This window comes from Pseudophryne corroboree, chromosome 1 (assembly GCF_028390025.1).
Source record: "Pseudophryne corroboree isolate aPseCor3 chromosome 1, aPseCor3.hap2, whole genome shotgun sequence".
Taxonomy (NCBI): Eukaryota; Metazoa; Chordata; class Amphibia; order Anura; family Myobatrachidae; genus Pseudophryne; species Pseudophryne corroboree.
Genome location: NC_086444.1, coordinates 988,697,821 through 988,717,527, shown reverse-complemented (window position 1 = coordinate 988,717,527; position 19,707 = coordinate 988,697,821). Strand labels below are relative to the sequence as shown.

At 46.3% G+C, this 19,707-nt stretch overlaps 1 protein-coding gene across 3 annotated transcripts in view; it reads right to left on the bottom strand.

Annotated features, from left to right (window-relative positions):
- Nucleotides 1-1,623: 1,623 nt before the first annotated feature.
- The window catches only part of PRMT9 (protein arginine methyltransferase 9), a 32,530-nt gene continuing 14,446 nt past the window's right edge, over nucleotides 1,624-19,707 (bottom strand). For 2 of the 3 annotated variants that reach the window (XM_063920584.1, XM_063920582.1), the window contains exons 5-12: nucleotides 17,097-17,199; nucleotides 16,888-16,988; nucleotides 10,607-10,799; nucleotides 9,224-9,407; nucleotides 7,053-7,734; nucleotides 4,513-4,666; nucleotides 2,613-2,741; nucleotides 1,624-1,938 (exon numbers count right to left, since the gene is read on the bottom strand). In XM_063920584.1, coding sequence (XP_063776654.1) covers nucleotides 1,714-1,938; nucleotides 2,613-2,741; nucleotides 4,513-4,666; nucleotides 7,053-7,734; nucleotides 9,224-9,407; nucleotides 10,607-10,799; nucleotides 16,888-16,988; nucleotides 17,097-17,199 — 1,771 coding nt within the window. In that variant the 3' untranslated portion in view covers nucleotides 1,624-1,713. The remainder of the gene's footprint in view (nucleotides 1,939-2,612; nucleotides 2,742-4,512; nucleotides 4,667-7,052; nucleotides 7,735-9,223; nucleotides 9,408-10,606; nucleotides 10,800-16,887; nucleotides 16,989-17,096; nucleotides 17,200-19,707) is intronic. The other variant, XM_063920583.1, reaches the window with a different exon arrangement.

Below are 19,707 nucleotides of genomic sequence, written 5' to 3'. Positions count from 1 at the left end.
TACGTGCAGAAGCCATACTGCGCATGCGGTGAGATGCAATCGGCAGAGGCTTTTGCGGGGCAGCGACGCGCCATTTCAGGGAAACCAAGGGTGGGTTGGGGCAGGTGTGTGACATCACACAGCCGTTGCGTTGCAGAAAATGGCAGCGGCTTCACTTATTTAGTGATGCGACTGCAAATGAATTGGGATTGCATCGCTAACCGCCATTAGCATGCTGGGCAGCCTTGCCCTGTCCTGGGCAGCCCCCCGGCATGCATGCTATTTTAGCAAAACTGCAACTGAAGTGGAATAAGGCCCCTAGTTTGGCAAAAAGGTTTCCTCTATGAGGGGGAGGAGGTAGAGAGCAGGGCAAGTAGTATGAGCGGTACCAACCATGCAGGTACCAGTAAAACCATCCTTGGTTGTCTATGCTTATTCTGAATTGCTGTTCCTGGGCAGGAATTAAGTGGCCATGTGCTGGATTTGTAAAATAGTCTAAACATCCTGCATTCATCTATTATTCTACTGTGGTGTTTTACAGCCAACCCAAAGTATAAATGTTAGAATGATTTCCTGATCAATAAGCATCAGGTTTGGCCTATACACGGACGGAATAGATTAGTAGTAGTCTGAAATGCAGAATACAATCCTGGTGGAAGGTACACAGTGTCATTTCACATGTAGTGCTGCAAGATGGCCAAAGTAGCAGCATTCTGAGTCTACCAGTGCTTCAACAAGATGAGACGGACGAAAGTACATTTTCCCTGGTAACATTAAAATAGGGCAAGGTTGTCAATGGTAATTTATGATGTGCTCCACTGTACCACCCCTCTCAAATACAAATTGGCCCAATCATCAGCCAGCCTTTGCAACTACCCGTCTCACAATTCAGCAGAGGCATTACTTTCACTCACTCTTTTTACCTGTAAGTAGGATAGCCCTGTATTTCAGGGGACAATAGTCCATTTGTTCACAGCATGAGCCTACACACTTCAGTGAGAGAGAGAGGATTATTAGCAGCATTGGGACAGCCATAGGGAACTGGATGGAACATTTAGGGGTGTACTACGATATACCAGCATTGGGATCCCAACCGCCGGAATGCCGGCAACGGAGCAAGCGCAAAACAGCCCCTTGTGGGCTCCGGGCATGGTGGCGGACCACACTATTTATTCTCCCTCCAGGGGTGTCGTGGACACTCCAAGAGGGAGAATAGCTGTCGGTATGCAGAGCGCTGGGATATTGAGTGCCTCCCAACATTTAGATGTGTGTGGAAAGAGCAATTGGTCCTTTCCCCACAACAACATTAATAAGGAGGTTTGGGAGGAACCATGTCATTCATTATTTGAAATATGTATTTTAAATTATTACCCAAAAATATCAAAATAAAAACTACAAGGTTCAGCTGCCTTCTGTATGTTTTCCTTCAACTAAATTAAAAAGTGGGAGAGATTTAAAATAAATATGTAGTCTAGAGAAATATTTGTTTTCATGGCAGATGGGCGCAGATACGCAGACGGTTGCCCTTTCTCTGGCAACACAGGACAACTACTCAGACAGTGGTTAATGTAAGAATAAAAACATTGTTTTGGTTCTAAAAACATTTTTGCTGCTGCAATCATGATTGGACATGTCAAAATAAACTTCTGTATAAAATTTTTAATAGCAGATCCTAATGTACTGTAGTAATTATCCTAAATACAGAGCAGTTTTATTTAATGCTCAAAAGTTGGCTTATTCCTGTGGCCGCCTCAAAGTCATACTGACATTGCTGTTCTGGAAATGTACGGCTAGTGACAGTTCTTCCCCATTAGCCACACTGAGTGGTGTATCCAATACAAAGGCTGCTTGTTTCCAATGTGATGTTGCACTAGTAGTATCCAGGTGAATGTCTTCATCCAGGCGGAGATGATACCAAAAAGGAATAGCAGTCACCTGTCCGGTTTTACAGATTTTAACCTATGATAAATATATAAATGTGTACTTAGCGAAAGCTTAGATTATTGACAATGTTACATCAAACAGGATGGAATTAACCTTTCATTGTTACTGTGCTTTGAAAGTGGTATGTTTGTGGTGTCATGAAGCATGCATTATGGTTTGTGGTTCAGGATCACAGATCCATTTATACATTAAAGGGGAAATGTGAGCACTGTAAACATGGGACATAAACACCACCCATAGCTAGCTCTGTACAGATTCCTGAGACATTATCACACTAGAGACACCCACAAACACAACAAAGATTTCATGCATGTTTAGCTCACTGCTGTGTTTTAAATGTTGCCAGGAAAATACTAGTCAATCATATTCTAGCTGTCATGTTTGAAGTGTACTTTAGAAAATGAAAACAAAAATTATTGATTACCATGGATAACACCACATTCTCCAAAAATATCTCCCACTGGGGCAGATGTAATAAAGTAGTGATAAGTGCAAGGTGATAACGCACCAGCCAGTCAGCTCCCGTCAATTTACATATTGGAGCCGATTGGCTGGTGCGTTATCACCTTGCACTTATCACTTCTCCAGGCTTAATACATCTGTCCCACTACTGTGTCTGAGTTTAAACTATGCAAGAAGGGGAAACAACCTTTGCAGAATGAGGACCAGATTGCAAGTTAAAATATTACCTTTATTTCAGTGGCTAAGCTAAAACTGTTTAAATACGGATTCATTAGGTCCAGCCTCAGCAGTTCTACTGGATCACTTAGATAGACACAAGGCAGGGTAGAGAGATTCAGGAACACATGGACAGGAACCTGCGAGAAATCATAGGAATACTGGTATTAAAGGACAACGGGAATTATTTCTCAGCTCGAACTACAACAGTCATACCCATTTACCAGATTAAACATTCCACCGTGCCCCCATAGTGCCAGAATGAGAAATGTGCTCTTTGCATCACAAATAAGAACACAATGAGGTGTCTGCCTAAATGTACTAGGTTTATTACTTAGTACTGAACTCTAATGAAAACTCTGACAAAAGACAAATTCCACTATTTTTTCATTGTATTTTTTTTTTTTTACGTAACCCTTATTTATTTTATTTATTAACAGTTTCTTATATAGCGCAGCAAATTCCGTTGCGCTTTACAATTTGAAATAACAATAACAAACTGGGTGATAACAGTCATAGAGGTAGGAAGGCCCTGCTCGCAAGCTTACAATCTATAGGGAAATAGGCATATGTACACAAGGAAAGGTGGTATCTATTGCATAGAATGAACAGACATGTGAGGATATGTGTGGACTGTACAGAGTGGATGTAATTTGATAGGAAGGTTTATGAAAGTTATGTGGGCGGTTCAGGAATTTGATACGCTTGCCTAAAGAGGTGAGTTTTGAGGGAACGCTTGAAGGTTTGGAGACTAGAGGAGAGTCTTATTGTGCGTGGTAGGGCATTCCACAGAGTGGGTGCAGCCCGATGAAAGTCCTGCAGTCGTGAGTGGGAGCGAGTATTGAGTGTGGATGAGAGACGCAGGTCTTGTGAAGAGCGAAGAGGTCGGGTTGGGAGATATTTTGTGATAAGCGAAGTGATGTACGTTGGTGTAGTTTGGTTAATGGCCTTGTGTGTGAGTAAAAGTATTTTATATTGAATGCGGTAGAGTACAGGTAACCAATGGAGGGACTGACAGAGTGGATCTGCAGACGATGAACGTCTAGCGAGGAAGATAAGCCTCGCCGCTGCATTCAGAATGGATTGTAGTGGTGAGAGTTTCGTTTTGGGAAGACCAGTTAGGAGACTATTGCAATAATCTATGCGGGAGATAATGAGAGCGTGGATTAGAGCTCCAGCCTTGAGACCCCTCCCTCTGTGTTCATGAAATAGGGGAGGCGTTCCAATGCCCAAGCAGGTGTAAGAGCTGCAGTTGGAAGCTTACGTGGTAATAGTCAGCAGTCTAAGCCTGCAATTAAGGTAAAGGGGGTAACTGGCTGGAAGTTATGTGTAATGGTTAAATTAACCTGTTGCAATCCAGCTGGTGGGGTGGTATCATCAAGTAAAATGAAGCGAAGCTAAATGAGTGAAGTTCATGTAAAGCGATATAAAAAAAGAAAATTTAGATTCTCACATACTATATATGGCCATAAATCCATCAGCTGCAAAATTCCAAGACCATTACTGCATGTCGTATTTCACATTCCAACACCTGGTTTTCTGTTTCTTTGCACGGCTACAGCGATGCCGGATATACCAGAGCAAGAAGCTGCACTGATAGGACATTTTTAGACTATTGCAAAGTAAAAGTGTGCAAGGAGTGGAAAGACTAGACCTGCACTCTACATCAGTCCTGGCCAACCTGTAACTCTCCAGCTGCTGTGAAACTACAAGTCGCAGAATGACCTGCCAGAGTTTGTTATAAGGCAGTGCTAAAACTGTAGCACTGCATGCTGGGATGTGTAGTTTCACAACAGCTGGAGAGCCGCAGGTTGGCCAGGGCTGCTCTATAGGGTTGCTTAAAATCTACTTTATCTGTATTTTATAATGAAGTCACAATTTTGAAATGCTTTACTGCCAGACTAAGCATACCTTAAACTGATTAATAGATTGTGCAATATTAAAACCCAGAGTAGGTTCTGTGCCTTGTACAGCACACTCCTGCATCAGAGTATGGGATTCAATTAGTGCTCCATGTATCACTACAGACTGAGGAAAGATCTTGCCTCCAGCTTGTAGTAAACACCTAAAACAAAAAAACAGAGACAGTGTGTAGTAAAATAAGCGTGACATAAAAGACAATGTTCAGGCTTCACATAAAAGAACTGGATAGAATCGGCTTATTCAAAAGCTTTCAATTCCAGAGAGCAATCACTCCAGTCACACGTGATTGCACTTCATCGCCAGCAGGGGTCACATCCTTCCAGCACACACACACACACAATACTTTATTACATAGGTATGGCGAGTATATGCAGATCGCTCTGTACTTGTTATCCTCTTACATTATTAGATATAATATATTTTAGTACGGTAGTCATTATCCATGCCAAAGATAAAATACTTCTTATTTATTTCATACATTGGACTTATGTAATCGCCTGCGAGCAGCACGTTCTGCGGGAATTCAGGCCAATCCGCCTGTATTTTTGAAGTAGCAATCATTTAAAAAATTAAAGACCAGGTTGGTTTTGTCTTTTAAATGATTAGCGCTTTAAAAGTACAGGAATTTCCGCAGAGCCTGCAGCTCGCAGGGTATTACATAAGCCCCATGGTGTCTGAAAACTACTTCATCTTCGTATTTGGCTGGATCCCAAGCTATACATATGAACTTATTAAGGTCAACATACTGTATTAAGTATATTCTTGTTAAAAGGACCGGTAAACAGTCCAAAAGTAAACATAAGGGGGGTACTCACAGAGCGATCGCTGCTTAAAATCTAAGCAATCTGACTGGATTGCTTAGATTTTAAGCCTGATCGCTTCGTGTGTACCCCCTACAGCGATAGCTATGCGCAGCCCCGCACATCGCTATTGCTGGTGCAAGATTGGCCTGCCGGGCAGGCCAATCTAGCCGGTCACTCAGAAATGAGCGCCTTCCCCCCCGCACGCTCAGCACACATTGCGCTGTGCTGAGCGGCGGGAGAGATGTGTGCTGAGCAGTTCGCTCAGCACACATCTCTCCCGCATCGGCCAGTGAGTATTGGCCTATAGAATCTGACAGCAGTTAAGCACTTGGCCCATCTACTCAGCCCAATGTCTCATCAATATAAAAACATCACAGCTTTCCTCAATGTTCAGTGCTTTGACAAACCACCATTGCTGGGTACCCTCGGTTGGAATGCCCCTAATCTGGACTATATACACTGAAGGTGGGTGATGGTGACAGAAACCTTAGCAGGGACTGCGGCAAAAATGTTTCCATGCAACTATATTCTGAACTGGATTTTACTGTAAAATGATTTACCGTATATACTCGAGTATAAGCCGACTTTTTCAGCACTTTTTTTTGTGCTGAAAAAGCCACCTCGGCTTATACTCGAGTCAGTGCAGGCAGAGGCAGAGCAGTGTGAAGGAGGGACATGGAGCGCACAGCGCGCGGCGCTCCTGTGTCCCTCCTGCATCTCCGGCGGCAGCAGCGGCGGTTCTATTACAGGAAATACCCGTTCGTGACCTCTGATCACGAACCGGCACTTCCTATAATAGACCCGCCGCGGCCGCCGAAGATGCAGGAGGGACACAGGAGAGCCGCGCACGCTGTGTGCTTCGTGTCCCTCCAGAAGACAGCGCGGGATCGACGGAGGGGTAAGTAACAGCACTGTGGGGCATACCTGGCACTTGGGGAGGGAACGTATCTGGCAGCACTGTGGGGGCATATCTGGCAGCACTGTGGGGGCATATCTGGCAGCACTGTGGGGGCATAACTGGCAGCACTGTGGGGGCATAACTGGCAGCACTGTGGGGGCATATCTGGCAGCACTGTGGGGGCATAACTGGCAGCACTGTGGGGGCATATCTGGCAGCACTGTGGGGGCATATCTGGCAGCACTGTGGGGGCATATCTGGCAGCACTGTGGGGGCATATCTGGCAGCACTGTGGGGGCATATCTGGCAGCACTGTGGGGGCATATCTGGCAGCACTGTGGGGGCATATCTGGCAGCACTGTGGGGGCATATCTGGCAGCACTGTGGGGGCATATCTGGCAGCACTGTGGGGGCATAACTGGCAGCACTGTGGGGGCATATCTGGCAGCACTGTGGGGGCATATCTGGCAGCACTGTGGGGGCATATCTGGCACTATGAGGGCATATCTGGCACTGAGGGCTGTGTACGGCTAGAGCTGCATTTCCCACCCTAGGCTTATACTCGAGTCAATAAGTTTTCCCAGGTTTTTGTGGTAGAATTAGGTGCCTCGGCTTATATTCGGGTCGACTTATACTCGAGTATATACGGTATATGTTTTTCTGTCTATAGAGATTCAAACAGTTGGTGCTGAATAGGAAAACAAAATCACCCACCAACATATATACATATCATAAACTGGGGTTACTGTGTAACTCTGAGAGATACATTTTGTGTTATTTATTTTGCATACCAGCACACAAAAAGCTCATATGCCTAGATAATTTACCTAGCTATCGCGGCTTTTTCCATCACTTCCTGTCTGATCAGGCCACACGGCTCAATCACATCTAGAATGATGATGCTCCACAACTTGTCAGACTTCGGTCTCTGTAAAACATCATCATCTGCTTCCAGCTGGTTCAGCCAAAATTCCAGGCTCTCTTTAGGAATTCCATTCCTCTCTGACAGTCTCTGCAAGGCCACACAATGCTGTTCTTCTTCAACGGAGCTGTAAGATTTCACTCTCCCCAGCTGTGCGGCAATCAGAGAAAGGATAGAAAACCCTTCAGATACGTCCAGCATGTAGAGAGGGTCTAAGGGATCTTCTTCAGGTACTGAGGTGTTGTTCTTAGTCCTAAATGAACCGTTCTCTTCCAGCATCAGAGAAGACATAACTTTACTAATAGCAGTCTTGAAGCTCTCATGGTATGCTATATTGTTCAGTAAGGCTATCTCGCTGGGTTCCAGGATGCAGGGTTCCTTCACGTTCTCCTCCTGAAGAGTGGTGTGAAGACTGGCTAATGCATCACACAATTCAGTCTCGTTCCCTTCTGGCATCTTATTATAAGATGCGCTACTGTCCATCGCCCCAGCTCTGATAACTGTGACTAGATCTAATCTTAAATAGCAGTCAGGACAGGAAACATCCACTACTACTGTGTCCCCTGGGTTGACAAAATAGTCATCAGCTGTGAAAAGGAGAAACAGGTTACGGTAGACAATGGTTACAACAATGTTGAAACAAAGAGCTGTTTAAATATTCTAGTGTTTATTTTTTTACAGCACCAAAAATAGGACTTTAATTACCTACCTGTAAATCCTTTTCTCGTAGTCAGTAGATGATACTGGGGTCCACATAGCACCATGGGGTATAGGTGGGTCCACTAGGAGTCATGGGCACTTTAAGTACTTGATAGTGTGGGCTGGCTCCTCCCTCTATGCCCCTCCTACCTGACTCAGTTTAGAAAATGTGCCTGGAGGAGTCGGTCACGCTTAGGGAAGTTCCTGAAGAGTTTTCTACATTTATTTTGCGGTTTGTTGTTTCCAGACAGCGCTGTTTGGCAACAGCCTGTCTGCTTTGTGGGACCTGGGGGAGGGGGGCGGCCTAATCTCCTCCAGGGTTAATAGTCCCGTTCCCCGCTGACACTGAGCTCCTGAGGGTCCTATTCGCATGCCCCACCACGGCGAGCGTACAGACCCGCAGCACGCCGCCACCCCTAACAGAACCAGAAGACAGGTGAATAGATGGCCGGTGTCACCGGCTTCAATGGCGGCATAAAGGTATGGAGCACAGCGCTGACATGCAGGCTACGCTCCAGGGTTCAGGATGACATGCGGTGCATGTGTCCTGCTGTGAGGGGTGTGCTGAGCCACTAATGAAATACCCACACTGGCAAACTAGTTTTCAGGGGTTCTAACCCACTTAAGCAACAAACATACCTCAGCCAGTATAAAAAAGCGGAAAGACCATGCGCCATTACGGGGGCGGGGCTTCACTGAGCGGATCCAGCAGCTCACCAGCGCCATTTTCCCTCTGCAGCTCTACACAGACAGACTGGCAGGGAAGCGCAGCCCCTCCACAAGGACTCCAGCTTGCCTCAGAGGTACCAGGGGGTCATAGGGAAGGAGGGGAGGGGGGATGGGGGGGAGGGGAGAGGGGAGGGGAGGGGGAGGGGGGGGGAGGGGGGAGGGAGGGAGGGAGGGAGGCGGAGCAGTATTAGGATACGGAGCCTTTATTACAAATGCTTAGTTTGCGACCCAGCTACAATATAATTAGCTATAAGGGCGCTGTGTGGCTGGCTCCATCATACTCTGCCTCTCCCTAAGGGGCTCTATGTGGGTTAACTGTGCTTTTAACCTATTCATCACTGTGTGTGTGTGTGTGTGTTCTTTTACATTTACTATGTCAAAGGAGTGTGTTTCATGCACAGCAGAGTGTTTCACTCAATCTGGGGGGCTCAGTGCTGTGTACACAGGATAGTACACATTCTCAGGCTAGTGGATCAGAAAGTGCCCACTGCTCCTAGTGGACCCGCCTATACTCCATGGTACTAATGTGGACCCCAGTATCCACTAGGACGTAAGAGAAAGTCTGTTTTTATCATTTTTTCCCAACTGTTGCCAGAAAATAAACTTGCCAAATCTTAGTGTGTAACCAGAAAGTATACCAACACTCACCAGAGAGGTTCTGGATGGGGAAGACTGCTTGTTCCCAGCACGTTTCCTCACTGGGGATCGTGGACAAATTGTGTTCACTATCCAGATGGAGGACAAACCAGGTTGTAAAGCAATCAAGCTGGCCTTGTTCATGGACCAGCATGGAGATCCTGCAAGACTTTCCCGATGCAATGCTTTCCAAGTCCTAGCATTAGAGTGCAAAGCGAGAGTAGCAAAATCATATCAAAGTGTCCTGTTCCTCAGAACATGCTTGTCACGTGTTTTTCATATGGACTGAATTGGTGCTGTACGTTTTACCACACATAAGCCAGTAACCCAATGCACTTTCCATTAATAAGTCAATTTCCTCAACTGGTAAGATAATTATTGGTAATTCTGGTACAAATATGAACACATGAAAATGGTTTGTAACCTATTTGTAAGCTGGTGATTTCTGCAGACATATATCTACTACGTAAAACTGTGCTACACCACTGTGCTGATCACCAGGTCCAGCAAGATACTCGGATTGGTCGCTGGGATGTTGCCACTAGAAGATTATAGATGTGTGCTCATACATTTAGCTTTTTTTATGCCATACAGTGCAACACACTTAGCCTGACCGAGATGCACCCAATAAAAATGGCGTACGTTTTCACTAAATATTGCATGTTAGTGGCATTGTAGCCACAAAGTTGCTCATAGTGTACAAGAAAAGCTAGTTTGCTACTTTTTGTCGCAAAGTAATTAGTACAACTTATGTGCAAAATTGCAGTCAGCAAAACGGAACGTGATACGAGGAATAGCCACGGACGCTCATATTGAAACCTTTTTTAAACATATTTGCAACTTAGTCATACAAAGATGTGCAAGTGCTGCTATCCCCAGTGGTCAGTGTATACTAGCACTTTGTTGCTTCTTGCGGTGTGAATAAAACGCAACTTTAAAAAGAAAAAAAAATGTCTGGCAAGTTGAAAGGACCCTTGAACGGCAAGAAGAGGTACTGGGCGCGTCTAGGACAAAGGCGTGTGAGGACACATCTGTAGGTCAGCATCATTTTCTCACTGTATTCTCTAAGTGGACAATAAGAGTGATGGTGCAACAGAGGACAATGGGTCTCTACGACATTCTTTCTATCCTGACATTATCATAAGCACGAGAATTTATTTGGAATTCATATGCTCAGATTAATAAATCTCTTTTATTACATCTCAGATCTGCTCATCCTTCCTTTATAGTCGATTACCCCCTCTGTTTCATTAATGAAACCGAGAGAAGTACAAAATCCCCAAATTGACATTCATTTTCGAGTTGGCAGAGACAGCTAGGCAGGAAATGAACACTACATTAATCTAGTTTTACCAGCATTAAATAGAAAATCCAATGCCAGACAACGATCTGTACCTGCAGGCTATTGAAGTCTATGGACAGTGCCTGGAAGGGCTGGCTCAGTGCTTTATATCCCCCAGGAACTCTACCAATCTTCTCTGTAGCATACGGCTCTGTTACATCGTTAGCTTTGTGACTGCTGTGTACGGGACTGGAAAACCGCACTGCTGCTCCTAAGTTCACACCAGCAACCTCACTCACAAACACTCTAGGCAGAAGGAAACAGACATTCTGGTAAATACAAAAGGAGACGTCATTCTAAAGCGCAGCTGTTTACTTCCTCTAATCAGTAAGTATGTTTTCTGTGTACAGGTTTAGGTATATAGTAGTCTCATTATTTGTGCTCTAATGAGTCTTCATTTAACTTAAATAGGTTGCAGTAAGAGGATGCAACTTGGACCAATGTATTTCTAGGTGTGAGGGTTTTTGCCTTTATGTAGGACACAGTAATGCATGTTGGCAGATCCCATTTCCTCAGCACACAGTGTAGGACAGGTGCATAACATCTTCAAATATATAGATGGGTTTTTTTCTTTAAAAGCTCAATCAAAATATACTGTATGTTTCTCTAACGTCCTAAGTGGATGCTGGGACTCCGTAAGGACCATGGGGATAGCGGCTCCGCAGGAGACAGGGCACAAAATAAAAGCTTGAGATATCAGGTGGTGTGCACTGGCTCCTCCCCCCATGACCCCCCTCCAAGCCAGTTAGATTTTTGTGCCCGGCCGAGAAGGGTGCAAACTAGGTAGCTCTCCAGAGCTGCTTAGAATAAAAGTTTAGTTAGGTTTTTTTATTTTCAGTGAGTCCTGCTGGCAACAGGCTCACTGCATCGTGGGACTAAGGGGAGAAGAAGCGAACTCACCTGAGTGCAGAGTGGATTGGGCTTCTTAGGCTACTGGACGTTAGCTCCAGAGGGACGATCACAGGTTCAGCCTGGATGGGTCACCGGAGCCGCGCCGCCGTCCCCCTTACAGAGCCAGAAGAGACGAAGGTCCGGTGAAAGCGGCGGCAGAAGACATCCTGTCTTCAAGACTAAGGTAGCGCACAGCACCGCAGCTGTGCGCCATTGCTCTCAGCACACTTCACACTCCGGTCACTGAGGGTGCAGGGCGCTGGGGGGGAGCGCCCTGAGACGCAATATAACACACATATACCTTAGCTGGCAAAAGGAATACATCACATATAGCTCCAGGGCTATATGGATGTATTTTTTCCCCTGCCATTTTACACAAAAAAGCGGGAGTTAAGGACGTCGTGAAGGGGCGGGGCCTATCTCCTCAGCACACTGGCGCCATTATTCCCTCACAGCTCCGCTGGAAGGACGGCTCCCTGATTCTCCCCTGCAGTACTGCATCTGATTCAGGGTAAAAAAGAGAAGGGGGGGCATTTTGGCAGCAAATAACTAGATTAACAGCAGCTATAAGGGATTAACACTTATATAAGGTTATCCCTGTATATATATAGCGCTGGGTGTGTGCTGGCAGACTCTCCCTCTGTCTCTCCAAAGGGCTAAGTGGGGTCCTGTCCTCTATCAGAGCATTCCCGGTGTGTGTGCTGTGTGTCGGTACGCGTGTGTCGACATGTATGAGGAGGAAAATGAGGTGGAGGCGGAGCAGTTGCCTGTGTTAGTGATGTCACCCCCTAGGGAGTCGACACCTGACTGGATGATTGTGTTTAAGCAATTAAGTGATAATGTCAGCAATTTACAAAAAACTGTTGACGACATGAGAAAGCCGGCAAATCAATTAGTGCCTGTTCAGGCGTCTCAGACACCCTCAGGGGCCCTAAAACGGCCGCTACCTCAGTGGGTCGACACGGATCCAGATACAGATACTGAATCTAGTGTCGACGGTGACGAGACAAACGTAATGTCCAGTAGGGCCACACGTTACATGATCACGGCAATGAAAGAGGCATTGAACCTTTCTGACACTACAAATACCTCAAAGGCGGGTATTATGTGGGGTGTGAAAAAACTGCCAATAGTTTTTCCTGAGTCTGAGGAAATAAATGAGGTGTGTGATAAAGCGTGGGTTTCCCCCGATAAAAAACAGCTAATTTCTAATAAGTTATTAGCACTATACCCTTTCCCGCCAGAGGTTAGGGCACGGTGGGAAACACCCCCTAGGGTAGATAAGGCGCTCACACGTTTATCTAAACAAGTAGCGTTACCGTCCCCTGATACGGCCACCCTCAAAGAACCAGCTGATAGGAGGCTGGAAAATATCCTGAAAAGTATATACACACATACTGGTGTTATACTGCGACCAGCAATCGCATCAGCCTGGATGTGCAGTGCTGGAGTCGCATGGGCGGATTCCCTGACTGAGAATATTGATACCCTGGATAGGGACAATATTCTGTTAACTATAGAACATTTAAAGGATGCATTGCTATATATGCGTGATGCGCAGAGGGATATTTGTACCCTGGCATCAAGAGTAAGCGCAATGTCCATCTCTGCCAGAAGAGCATTATGGACCAGACAGTGGTCAGGGGACGCAGATTCCAAACGGCACATGGAAGTATTGCCGTATAAGGGGGAGGAGTTATTTGGGGCTGGTCTAACAGACCTGGTGGCCACGGCAACGGCTGGAAAATCCACCTTTTTACCCCAGGTTACTTCACATCAACAGAAAAAGACACAGTCTTTTCAAACTCAGTCCTTTCGTTCCCATAAGTACAAGCGAGCAAAAGGTCACTCTTTTCTGCCCAAGGGCAGAGGAAGAGGAAAAAGGCAGCACCATGCAGCCGCTTCCCAGGAGCAGAAGCCCTCCCCTGCTTCTGCCAAGTCTTCAGCATGACGCTGGGGCTTTACAAGCAGACTCAGACACGGTGGGGGCCCGTCTCAAGTATTTCAACGCGCAGTGGGCTCACTCGCAAGTGGATCCCTGGATTCTACAGGTAGTATCACAGGGGTACAAACTGGAATTCGAGGCGTTTCCTCCTCATCGGTTCCTGAAGTCTGCTTTACCAAAGTCTCCCTCCGACAGGGAGGCAGTTCTGGAAGCCATTCACAAGCTGTACTCCCAGCAGGTGATAATCAAGGTACCCCTCTTACAACAGGGGAAGGGGTATTATTCCACACTATTTGTGGTACCGAAGCCGGACGGCTCGGTGAGACCAATATTAAATCTAAAATCTTTGAACACTTACATAAAAAGGTTCAAATTCAAGATGGAGTCACTCAGAGCGGTGATAGCGAACCTGGAAGAGGGGGACTATATGGTGTCGCTGGACATCAAGGATGCTTATCTCCACGTCCCAATATATCCTTCTCACCAAGGGTACCTCAGGTTTGTAGTACAAAACTGTCATTATCAGTTTCAGACGCTGCCGTTTGAATTGTCCACAGCGCCTCGGGTCTTTACCAAGGTAATGGCCGAAATGATGATTCTTCTACGAAGAAAAGGCATCTTAATTATCCCTTACTTGGACGATCTCCTGATAAGGGCAAGAACCAAGGAACAGTTAGAAGTCGGAGTGGCACTATCTCAGGTAGTGCTAAGTCAGCACGGATGGATTCTAAATATTCCAAAATCGCAGCTGATTCCAACGACACGTCTACTGTTCTTAGGAATGATTCTGGACACAGTCCAGAAGAAGGTGTTTCTCCCGGAGGAGAAGGCCAGGGAGTTATCCGAGCTAGTCAGGAACCTCCTAAAACCAGGACAGGTCTCAGTGCATCAGTGCACAAGGGTCCTGGGAAAAATGGTGGCTTCTTACGAAGCGATTCCATTCGGAAGATTCCATGCAAGAACTTTTCAGTGGGATCTACTGGGAAAATGGTCCGGATCGCATCTTCAGATGCATCAACGGATAACCCTGTCGCCAAGGACAAGGGTGTCTCTCCTGTGGTGGCTTCAGAGGGCTCATCTACTAGAGGGCCGCAGATTTGGCATTCAGGATTGGATCCTGGTAACCACGGATGCCAGCCTGAGAGGCTGGGGAGCAGTCACACAGGGAAGGAATTTCCAGGGCTTGTGGTCAAGCATGGAAACATCTCTTCATATAAACATTCTAGAACTAAGGGCCATTTACAATGCCTTAATTCAAGCAAAACCTCTGCTTCAGGGTCAGGCGGTGTTGATCCAGTCGGACAACATCACGTCAGTCGCCCACATAAACAGACAGGGCGGCACGAGAAGCAGGAGGGCAATGGCAGAAACTGCAAGGATTCTTCGCTGGGCGGAAAATCATGTGATAGCACTGTCAGCAGTGTTCATTCCGGGAGTGGACAACTGGGAAGCAGACTTCCTCAGCAGACACGACCTTCACCCGGGAGAGTGGGGACTTCACCCAGAAGTCTTCCACCAAATTGTAAACCGTTGGGAAAGACCAAAGGTGGACATGATGGCGTCACGTCTAAACAAAAAACTGGACAGATATTGCGCCAGGTCAAGGGACCCTCAGGCAATAGCAGTGGACGCTCTGGTAACGCCGTGGGTGTACCAGTCAGTGTATGTATTCCCTCCTCTGCCCCTCATACCGAAAGTATTGAGAATCATAAGAAGGAGAGGAGTAAGAACTATACTCGTGGTTCCGGATTGGCCAAGAAGGTCTTGGTATCCGGAACTTCAAGAGATGCTCACGGACGAACCGTGGCCTCTACCTCTAAGACAGGACCTGCTACTGCAGGGGCCTTGTCTGTTCCAAGACTTACCGCGGCTGCGTTTGACGGCATGGCGGTTGAACGCCGGATCCTGAAGGACAAGGGCATTCCAAAAGAAGTCATCCCTACTCTGGTAAAAGCCAGAAAGGAAGTAACCGCAAAACATTATCACCGCATTTGGCGTAAATATGTTGCGTGGTGTGAGGCCAAGAAGGCCCCTACACAGGAATTTCAACTGGGTCGTTTCTTGCATTTCCTGCAAACAGGACTGTCTATGGGCCTAAAATTAGGGTCCATTAAGGTTCAAATTTCGGCCCTGACGATATTCTTCCAGAACGAACTGGCTTCAGTACCTGAAGTTCAGACATTTGTGAAAGGGGTGCTGCACATACAGCCTCCTTTTGTGCCTCCAGTGGCACCTTGGGATCTCAATGTTGTGTTGAGATTTCTAAAATCACACTGGTTTGAACCATTGTCTACGGTAGATTTAAAATATCTCACGTGGAAGGTGTCGATGCTGTTGGCCTTGGCTTCAGCTAGGCGTGTGTCAGAATTGGCGGCTTTATCATGTAAAAGCCCTTACCTAAATTTTCATTCTGACAGGGCGGAATTGAGGACTCGTCCTCAATTTCTACCTAAGGTGGTTTCTGCATTTCACATGAACCAACCTATTGTGGTACCTGCGGCTACTAGGGACTTAGAGGACTCTAAGTTGCTGGACGTTGTCAGGGCCTTGAAAATATATGTTTCCAGGACGGCTGGAGTCAGGAAAACTGACTCGCTGTTTATCCTGTATGCACCCAACAAGCTGGGTGCTCCTGCTTCAAAGCAGACGATTGCTCGTTGGATTTGTAGTACAATTCAGCTTGCACATTCCGTGGCAGGATTGCCACAGCCAAAATCAGTAAAAGCCCATTCCACAAGGAAAGTGGGCTCATCTTGGGCGGCTGCCCGAGGGGTCTCGGCTTTACAACTTTGCCGAGCAGCTACTTGGTCAGGGGCAAACACGTTTGCTAAATTCTACAAATTTGATACCCTGGCTGAGGAGGACCTGGAGTTCTCTCATTCGGTGCTGCAGAGTCATCCGCACTCTCCCGCCCGTTTGGGAGCTTTGGTATAATCCCCATGGTCCTTACGGAGTCCCAGCATCCACTTAGGACGTTAGAGAAAATAAGATTTTACTTACCGATAAATCTATTTCTCGTAGTCCGTAGTGGATGCTGGGCGCCCATCCCTAGTGCGGATTGTCTGCAATACTTGTATATAGTTATTGTTACAAAAAATTCGGGTTATTATTGTTGAGCCATCCTTTCAGAGGCTCCTTTAAATTTATCATACTGTTAACTGGGTTCAGATCACGAGTTGTACGGTGTGATTGGTGTGGCTGGTATGAGTCTTACCCGGGATTCAATATCCTTCCTTATTATGTACGCTCGTCCGGGCACAGTATCCTAACTGGCTTGGAGGGGGGTCATGGGGGGAGGAGCCAGTGCACACCACCTGATATCTCAAGCTTTTATTTTGTGCCCTGTCTCCTGCGGAGCCGCTATCCCCATGGTCCTTACGGAGTCCCAGCATCCACTACGGACTACGAGAAATAGATTTATCGGTAAGTAAAATCTTATTTTTAATGTGATTTTATTATTGATACATCATGTTGGACAGATGCCGGTTGTATGCTCACCTGTGATGTCTGCGTATTTCTAAGCACTCTACAGCCATGCCATATACCACAGCTCCCGCAGGTATGACTTGCCCATACCCCTCACCAGTACCGCATGTGGGCTAAGATAGAGAACCATTGTACATTATGAAATCAGTGACATGTGACATTGTCAGGGACTTTTCATTAGAACTGTATGCAGGAGTCATGCACTCATTCACTCTACTGACCTTTGGCTGCAAAAGTAAGTTTTTCCAGGCATGAATCAGAGTCTCCACAATACCTTCACCAAACAAACCAGCATCCACAGTCTCTGTGACAACCAGTGAAACTCTGGAAAGGGATGAAAAGGTGTAAACATAATATTATTCTGGTGACAATTTGTTTTCAATACAGTATTCCTTTTACAAAGAACAGCATTGGGGGTACCAGCTGGTGCCAAGAAACACTGACATATTATTGTAGAAGAACGGGTGTAACAGTGCACAGTACACTGGTACCGAAGAAAGATACAGGTGACGTAACCTAGAACTGGGAAAGCATTCACAGATGTGATGAATTCTCTCTTAATCAGTCTACCAAAATGGCTGGATCCCAATATTGAGAAAACCACGCAAGTCCATATATCCGCCCTCCGATGTTGGGAGTTTATTTTGGTGCTAGAAGTGCAATAGCATTGGGTGTATCTCTGTGGCATACATGCTTTTTCTGATAAATGTAACATTTGATTGTCATTGGATATCTAAATATAGTTGTTAATAAATGACATTAATTCGATCAGCAGTGTACAAATATGGTATTGTAAGCAAGGCAGGCTGGCCGAGTCCTGGAATAGAACTCTGCAATATCAGACATACACATAGTAGCACAGATATTGAGCAGTTTAATACACATACTGTGATTTATTGTGCCTCTGCTAAACACCATCACAATGGCGTTGCCTCTCATACCCCTTTCAAATTCACAATAGCCGGGTCACACCCGGGAATGTGTACACGGGTGCTTCCCAAGTGCAACCCGGCTTGAGACCCCTTCAGACTTGCGGCCCGACGCAGCATATTGCCGGGTTGGTGACGTCACTGCTGGTGCTACCGGAGGCAGTACCTGGAGATAACCATCTCCAAGCACCGCCTCCTCCTATGCAGAGAACGGTTACCCGTTCACACTGCATGCATCCTGGGCAGATTCCGGATTCAACCCAGGTCGAGACCTGGGATGAAATGCCGGGACGCTCGACCCGGGATATTCTTTCAGGACCCTTTCACACTGAGCAAATTCCCGGGTTGATGCGTGTTCATGTGCACTAACCCGGGAAATATTTGTCAGTGTGAAAGGGGTATTATTAAAACGACCCCTACAAATCCAAATGAAAATCTATGTGTATGGATGGACTAAACCAGTGATGGCAAACCTTCTGTTGTTGAACTACAAATCCCAGCATGCCCTGCATCAGTTTTAGCATGGCCAAATAGCAAAACTGTAGCAAGGCATGCTGGGATGTGTAGTTCAACAACAGCTGGAGTGTCAAGGTTAGCCATCACTGGACTAAACCATGGGTCTTCAACCTGCGGCCCTCCACCTGCTGTGAAACTATACACCCCAGCATGCCCTGCCGCAGTTTTGCTATTAAAATAAGAATTTACTTACCGATAATTCTATTTCTCGTAGTCCGTAGTGGATGCTGGGGACTCCGTCAGGACCATGGGGTTTAGCGGCTCCGCAGGAGACAGGGCACAATAATAAAAGCTTTAGGATCAGGTGGTGTGCACTGGCTCCTCCCCCTATGACCCTCCTCCAAGCCTCAGTTAGGATACTGTGCCCGGACGAGCGTGCATAATAAGGAAGGATATTGAATCCCGGGTAAGACTCATACCAGCCACACCAATCACACCGTACCACCTGTGATCTGAACCCAGTTAACAGTATGATAACAACGAAGGAGCCTCTGAAAAGATGGCTCACAACAAGAATAACCCGATTTTTGTAACAATAACTATGTACAAGTATTGCAGACAATCCGCACTTGGGATGGGCGCCCAGCATCCACTACGGACTACGAGAAATAGAATTATCGGTAAGTAAATTCTTATTTTCTCTAACGTCCTAAGTGGATGCTGGGGACTCCGTCAGGACCATGGGGATTATACCAAAGCTCCCAAACGGGCGGGAGAGTGCGGATGACTCTGTAGCACCGAATGAGAGAACTCCAGGTCCTCCTCAGTCAGGGTGTGCCCCTGACCAAGTAGCAGCTCGGCAAAGTTGTAAAGCCGAGACCCCTCGGGCAGCCGCCCAAGATGAGCCCACTTCCTTGTGGAATGGGCTTTTACTGATTTTGGCTGTGGCAAGCCTGCCACAGAATGTGCAAGCTGAATTGTACTACAAATCCAGCGAGCAATCGTCTGCTTAGAAGCAGGAACACCCATCTTGTTGGGTGCATACAGGCTAAACAGCGAGTCAGATTTTCTGACTCCAGTCGTCCTGGAAACATATATTTTCAGGGCCCTGACAACGTCAAGTAACTTGGAGTCCTCCAAGTCCCTAGTAGCCGCAGGTACCACAATAGGTTGGTTCATGTGAAAAATAGAAAACACCTTAAGGAGAAATTGAGGACGAGTCCTCAATTCTGCCCTGTCAGAATGAAAAATTAAGCAAGGGCTTTTATATGATAAAGCCGCCCATTCTGACACACGCCTGGCTGAAGCCAGGGCTAATAGAATCTTCACCTTCCATGTGAAATATTTTAATTCCACAGTGGTGAGTGGATCAAACCAATGTGACTTTAGGAAACTCAAAACAACATTGAGATCCCAAGGTGCCACTGGGGGCACAAAAGGAGGCTGT